Source organism: Diorhabda sublineata, chromosome 1 (genome assembly GCF_026230105.1).
Source record: "Diorhabda sublineata isolate icDioSubl1.1 chromosome 1, icDioSubl1.1, whole genome shotgun sequence".
NCBI lineage: Eukaryota > Metazoa > Arthropoda > Insecta > Coleoptera > Chrysomelidae > Diorhabda > Diorhabda sublineata.
In genome coordinates this window covers 44,592,441-44,600,544 of record NC_079474.1, presented here as the reverse complement: position 1 = coordinate 44,600,544, position 8,104 = coordinate 44,592,441, and the positions used below count along the sequence as shown (strand labels likewise).

At 31.1% G+C, this 8,104-nt stretch overlaps 1 protein-coding gene across 1 annotated transcript; it reads right to left on the bottom strand.

Annotated features, from left to right (window-relative positions):
• Positions 1–2,528: 2,528 nt before the first annotated feature.
• Positions 2,529–7,002, bottom strand: LOC130450979 (origin recognition complex subunit 5). Its single transcript, XM_056789752.1, has 2 exons — positions 6,637–7,002; positions 2,529–3,942 (listed from the first exon to the last, which is right to left on the bottom strand). Exon 2 carries the CDS (start codon positions 3,919–3,921, stop codon positions 2,575–2,577), a length of 1,347 nt encoding a protein of 448 aa, XP_056645730.1. The 5' UTR covers positions 3,922–3,942; positions 6,637–7,002; the 3' UTR covers positions 2,529–2,574.
• Between the last annotated feature and the right edge of the window lie 1,102 nt (positions 7,003–8,104).

Below are 8,104 nucleotides of genomic sequence, written 5' to 3'. Positions count from 1 at the left end.
GACTTATGATAAGACTCATTTTCCAAACGAAATTTGTCTCTTTTCATCCACTGAATTCAAATTGTATATTTCAGTCTGGAATTTAGTGACACATAATTTTATTTAAATCCTTATTCTCCGCTACTGGATTCGTAATGAAAACATAGTCATCAACGTTATCAGATTTCCAAACCCACCCATGGAAGGGACGACGCAACCCTGAGCTTTAGATGATTTATTGTTGATGCATACTAATGCAAAAAGACGTTAATTTGTCATTTTTAGCATTTATGAGTATGAGTCATTAATTACACCAGTCTCGAAAATGCAAACAAATAAATTATTCATTACTAGCATGCGAACATAATAAAAATATAATAGAGAGAAAATAGTGGGTATTGACTCGTTAAAAATAATATTTAGGTCAATTCTCCAGTCACTTATATTTACCATAAATGGGATTAGGTTTATAAAGGAACTCTGATGGCAAACACAAACTACAGATTCTAGATATGACCAGCTAGATACAATAATCCTCTCAGTTAATCACAAATTTCATATATACGACAATTCAATTTTTGATACACCTTTTTTTTGTCTCAATACTCCTTTTCACTTAAGAGCTGATTATACGTACTCATTTTGTTTTATACCTATTCGAAATAAGTTATTTGTACACTGAATTTGTTCGCTCTTAAACTTAACTTACTAAAATTAGATTTAACAAGTCATTTTAGTAAACATATTTCAAATAAACCGCCATCTACTAACTTGGTGGTCTGCAGTTATAAATTGTTTACGTTATCATATAATATGCACAAACAATGAACTTAGTGTATGACTTCTTTGTCTAAATTTTCACAGTGAATTTTATTTTCCAGGAATAATGTACTTTAATTCGCAATCAATTACCGATTTTGACAAAAGCCCATTTCACTTTTTTTTTAATTTTTATTTGATCGCTGAATAAACTTGATCGCATCTATTAATATTAGATTGAATCTACTATTCACTTATTCCACATACAATGCTATATGATAGAAGTTTAGTCCTGCGCTATGGCGTATTTTCTGGACCCATCATTATTTTTATATTATCAATATATGTATTTATTATTGTTTCTGAACTATTTAAGAATCAAAGTAGAAAAAATTTGTCATATATTATATATAACTTTTAATACTCTTGGGCATTATAACAAGAATTATACTAATTTTTATCTAAAAGGTGATAATCTTCATTGCGTAAGATTGAAGATCCTAATTAGATAAGAATCAAAAATAAAATCAAAACGTTAATCACTAATCTTCTGGGGGATCTCTGTTGATTTTTAAACATTATGGTATCTTCTTTGGTGGTCTCGTAAGTGTTTCAATAAATAAGCCACATATGGGCTTGCGAGAAACCCTTTGGAATCCAGATCCAGATATATTGTCTTCCTCAATTATCTTCGTTTGTCGAAAACCATTCACAATTCGCTTCTCTTCCTCAAGATTAATCAAGTCCATCTTCGTTGCTGGAACAATCGCCCAAAGCATAATCGATAGTAAACGTTTTCAATGAATTTGTATACACGGAAAAAATTGGTCATCCTTACGTGATACAATACATTTATTTGAAAGGCGTTAACCCAACCAATATAAAAGCTGAACTAGAAACTATTCTGGGTGAGACTTCTCCTTCGTTATCAACAGTGGAATATTGGGTTGCAAAGTTTAAATGAGGTCGTACGACCTGAGAAGACCAGCATCGCAGTAGTCGACAAAAGAACAACAACAACAATGAAGTGAAAAAGGAGAACTGGGCACAAAGAAGGCAAAGATTGTTCCTTGTGCAGGTGATGTCGACAATTAATGGCTGTTTTGAGGAGCTTGACGAAAATAAATAATTTTTTTCCAAAATTTTTATTTTTTCTTTTTGTTGGGTCAGATACTTCTGAAACCATCTTAGTAAAGTCTTCAAAAAACGTTAGATTCATTAGAACCTCAAATTCGAATAAACAAATGTCAGCTTCTTATTTTAGGGCAGGTAAATCCCGCATCGTTGCAATGGTATTTATGCTAAGAAATTATACGAAGTCTTGTATGGACTAAAGCGTTGTTGTTGAAAAGGATCAGATCGAAACTAGGAGATCTGGGAATGTTTTACTGATTATTAATAATACAACAAACCATTCTTCAAACTTCAAATAGCGGCTTTGAGGAATTGTTGTTTACCACGAATGTAACCTCAGGTTTCCAACCGATTGACCAAGAAGACCAAGCTTTAAGCGGAAAATCATAGCCTACGTATCCTTCTTCAAAGCTATAAAGCAATAAATATAGAGATTGCTGTTCATACGGCTACAGAAGCTTGAGATTGCGTCAAGGAGATCTCACTAAAAGAAGATTGGAATAAGGTTTTTCCCAACTGATAGTACTTTTATATTGAAGAATTCCTGCACCAGGAGTTGGATTGGTTAGATGTATATAAAATTACTTCTAATATATGTAGTTTGTGTTTGGTACGAATTTTATGAGAATGTGAATATGGAAGAAATAATTGAAAAATCAATTTATATTTTTTATTTCAACCAAATTGGAAAATGACAATGCTCTACATATGACTGAAATCACTTAAGTATTTTTTAATTTCGAATCCAACAGATCTCGAAACAGTTTCGATAAATTGGTAATTAACGTTACATTTGTATTTCTGTCCATCCAACACACAACTGTCAGAAACTGAAGATAATAACCTCAATTCTATTAAACTTGAAATTTGCACCAATAAATTATTGTTAAAACCCATTTTATTATCTTTTTCTTCCAATATGGAATAAAAAATGGCCAACAGTCTGTCGAACACAAATGGTTTCGGTCCTAGTTGAGTATTCAATCTTTCACTAACTTTACTTTTAGCTCTAATGTCTTTCAACTTCTTTTTTTGTTTACCGTGGTGTTTCATAAAAAGCTTCTTATCGTCTTTTGCGGGATTATAACTAGCCAAGTAAGCCGCAATGAGCAAATATTTAGCATAAAACGGGAGTTCTAAAGTTGGCATCGGTTTTTCTTTAACGGAATTTGCGGGCCTCAAAGTATCTACTCTCAAGTACAGTGCTTCTAAGGATTGTTTTAATATAGGAGCGATGTTACGCCACAACGCCATCGAATCTTGAAGCGAATGTTGATTATAAATCACTGGTTCGCAGTATTTGATGAAATTTATCCTCGACATATATCGAAGTTCTGAAACATCTCTACAAACTCGATAGAAAACCGATAAAAATAAGTTTAAGTAATTTTTATAAAAGTTTATATCAAACTCTAATGGCTTGTTGAAATGTTTGGAAACTATCTTTTTAATTTGTTCTGCGTCCAAAGATAATATTTCAAGTAATTCGTTTTTATTATATTGGGGAAAATGTATTTTTATCGGTTCCACAGCTCCGGCTTTCGTGTAAAACTTTTCGAAAATAATTTTCGAAATAAATATAACCGGTAATGAAATTCCAGTAAGTTCTTTTAATCTCAGAAAGCACGGTAGTAAATTAAATTCCATATTTCTCAGTTCCTCGGCATTATCCAATACCAGGACAAACCCATCCAAATTCTTCATTTTATTACATTTCTGTACATTGTTGATAAAATCCACAAATTTGTCGCATTTCGCGTAGGGAACGGCATTTTTAGGATCCAATTGGTGTCCGGAAATGCTATTCAAAATCGTTTCAAACAAAATCTTTGATGAATAACATTCGATCAGATTCACTAAAGCATGATTGATTTGCAGTTCTTCGAGTATTCTAGTGACCACAATTGATTTGCCGCTACTTGTTCCTCCATAAACGTAAACGCTTTCAATTTGAGGCTCATCTTTATATGCAAACAGATTATAGAGCTGGTCGATTTGAATATCTCTACATGGCAGCGACTGTCTCAAACTGGATAAAACCGACGCCATTATGAATAGAAACGTGGTTTGCTGAAACAAAAGGAATTTCGTTAATTCACATTTGGACTGGATCAATATTAGACGCAAATTTTGATCCCATATAAACTCTCCAATTTCGGTTACATTAAAAAAATTGTACAGAGTGAGCTTTAAGTATAAAACATTTTGGTCCATAACGATTTTATAATATCTCATTATTTTTATCAACTATGGAATTTTTCTATTGCATGCATTCGTTTATTTTGATTTCATCATTTCTATACAAACATAAAACCCCCAAACACTTAACTGCGAAGACAGCACTCCTCAGGTAACTATTTTCCTTAAATCTGTCAAATTCAGACTAGCTACGTCATTCAGTTCTACTCTTGTCAACAGGCATCTGTGGTTTGATTTTTGTCAAAATTTAATTTAGACTAGCTATGCCATTTAGTTTTGCTCCTATCTAAGAAATATGTTAATCAGTTTGGGAAGAATTTGGTTTGCGTAAAAAACCATCACTCAAACCAAGACTTCTATGGAAACTGTTAACCAACATATTCAGCGCTACAAAGAAGAACTTACTGAATTTTGTGGTAGGCGTACAAATACAGAACGTGCATAGTTGATGTCTCTACACACGAATGAGAAAGCTGTCCTTAATATGGGTGCCGTGTTTGCTCGAAATCCACCATAAACATATTTTAATTGTACTGTTTCATAACAGTGGATTTACCACAACACACCCAATACTAAACAGCAGTAAAAACAGTGGATTTCTTGTAGTAAATCGGCATTAAGGAAGCAAAGGTTGATTTATCAGCAAATGAAGACATGGCCGACTGTTTTCATATAGTCGAGAGTCGAGTGAAAGAACAACCTATTACGAATATTATATCAACTTAAAAGTCTTTTTTTTATTTCATGCATCCATGATAATTTTTGTCTTCCTCTTCTTCCTCAATATGTTCTATAACTATTTCTTTCAGATTTATTTGGATCTCCATTCCTTTGCTTTTTGTTTTAGAGCTTTATTTCTGATTTTTCTGCAGACTTCATATCTTTATAGTTCTGTATGGCCGTTCCCATAATTCTGATATTGGTATGTTGTAGTAAACATTTTGTAAATCTCTGAATATTAGGGGTACTGATCTATTTATAAACGAATAAATGAATGGCAATATACAACGAAGCACACCTTCTTCCAATATTCGACATGAAATAAGTAAAATGGGAGACTTACTAGATCCTACTTGATTTGAAAATATGATAAATAAGATGCTAGATATTCAAGAAAACTGAAATATGTTGAGCGAAATAAATTCAAACGTGAAAACGGGACAGCAACGGAAAAATTATACCAATTAACGTCCTTCCCCATGTAATGCCGTACGATTGTTCTGAACAGATCTTACTAAAGGTTAAAGGAGGGGTTTTAGTCGAGGTAGCACCCGACACTGAAGAAGAAATAATATTTGGTATTATTTAGAACGTCTTTTTACACCGATAAACATATACCTGGCAATATTCGACAATATGTCTCCGATGGATCCTCAATTTTATCATTTATACGTGACACGCACATTTAATAATACATGTGTATGTCATAACAAATAGTCCTATTACACATGCAAAGTCCTCAATATATATTTTATGCCGATAAATGGCAGTCTTCAAAAGCCGAGCATCATGGTGCAATAAACCTATCGACTTGAATAATAATGTAGCAATCGATCACTGTAAATATATTCTCGTTTTATGACAACTTATTCATAAATTCTTTGAACGCTAACATAGAAAATACAAAGGATATTTTTTTTATAATAATGATTGATCCGGAAACATAAATGTTTATTGTATTTATGTTTATTTACACACCACAAAACATAACAAAAATTTAGTTTATCAGAAAGCTTTAAATTGATTAACAGTCTGTGTCATAACTTTGTATGTGTGTCAATATCAAATTGAAACCTTATAAATAGCCAGCATTTCAGGAAAATTCTGTTTTGTAAGTAAGCAAAATCATGTCTAATAATTATGGAAAATAATAATAAATCGATTCCTTCTGTTTGTTTCAAGTTTATTTTATACAAATGTTTAGGTCTTTTATTTATCGATTAAGGATGTACGAAATCTGCCGGGTCAGCTATTATATTTATAAAAAAAAGGAATCATTTCACTTAAACATGCACTAAAAAGTTAACAGGCAAAACTTGACTCATCTCTAAGCCGGTAATAAATGGCGTCTTGAGAAAAAAATATAACAATACGTATTGAATAGGTCCAATACATTCCCTTACTCGAATTAACCATCTTAAATATCTCACAATTTTAATAATCCAATCCCAAAAAGAGTAAAGGACAAATCACGGGCAATCACAATCAAAATAATTTATGTAAATGAATAATTTTGGACTATATAATGTTGTATATATAATGTATAACTGAATATAAATTATAATCAACACTGAATTTCTCTTTGCACCAAAATCACATTTTTGAATTTATTTACATTTCATTAAAACTAATTATCAAATTAATTTTAAACTAGTAAGTAGTCGTGTATTTGAAAATAATAATTTTTAGAAGTAATACTATACGTATTCTAATCAATCGCCTTTTATATTAAGTATAAATAGAGAAACATTATTTTGTCCCAGTTGCCCCTACAACATTAAAACGACAACAGCAATGTATATATTTGGCGGTAAATGATACATAACCTATATATTATACACTTACCTATATAATCAAAACATAATTACAATCTGTTAGCAGATTTTGGTGGTATTTAAAATAATATTAACAGCTGCTATTAAACAATCAACAAAATTAATTTTAAATTAATGAAACACAACAATTTGTACACCCAAATAAACAATCACAAACAACGCGGAATGTACACCAACTTTATACACCAGTGTTGTCGGTTGTTAATTATAAACGAATATATTTCTATGAATGAATGATTTCATTTCAAAAATAAGAAAAAGTTGTTTGTACCACTATTTTTATTAGGTTCATGATTATTTTTTTTTTTTTCTCTAAACATTTTGATAAAACTCAGTATTATAGTAGGCATATATATTAAACTTGGCAACATAGATACTAATGTTAAGAATTATTAAAGGTTCCATTTTCTAGTCACGGCAATGTTGTTATGTAGCAATAGATGGCACGACAAGTACTAAATATATTAATTAAATATATAATAACTGCGCAGGACTGGCTTAAGTATTAAAATGTAAATTAATATTTAAAATGGATTAATTTGATCAACATAAAGTTGTTACTTAACGTTTTATAGCGAAATGTATCCTATAACTGATTTATATATTTAATTATATAATGTGAACAAATTAAGAAATAGGAAATCCAATGTTATAATATAAAATATTTTATTTGTATTTGTAAACAATTGTCCGACAATAAAGCATTTCACTCTAGTTAATAAATATATTTATTTGAATTTTATTACACTAAATATGTCTCATATTCCTAAATATCATGTTTATCAATTTTTTTTCAATAAAATTTCATTGTATCGAAGTATCTCTCTATGGTGGAGGAAATAAAAAGTTATTTTCATTTCTCTCGAAAAGAAAAAGGTTTACATTTAAAATTCCATTTTTCCTCAAATTCTAAACCGATTGCAAATATTATTGTTGGCATAGAGTGAAAAAATAAAAAAGTGTTATCGAAGCTACACTAAACGCAATCCTTGACTATGGTATCAAAGGATATGCCGAAGGTAATAAGTTTTTCGCAACATCTTAAATGCTTGTTGTATTATTTGGTTATGCATTGATAAAGAAATAAGGATTCAAATATAAAGGTTATCAGAAAATTATCTAGTCAAAAAAAACTTCGGAAATAACGGTATTAAATCAATTTTGTAAGCATATCTGGAAAAACTGATACATACGAACAAATTTTTAACCATAAATTACTCAGTATAAGCCCTCAGACGTTGACGCAAGAGCTTTTGGTCGGAAGTAAGATTTTTTGGCACCATCTTCGCACAGACTTTTGTCGTGTGTAATTCCTAGTGTAAAATTTTTCTAGCCGTTTCTTTATCGGCGTTTACAGCCTCGGAAATCATTCGGATGGTCACACGACGATCTGCACCCACAATGGTTTATTTTAGTCACTGTTTCTGGAGTTGAAACGGTCACAGGGCGACATGGGCGCTGGTCATATTCAGTACTCT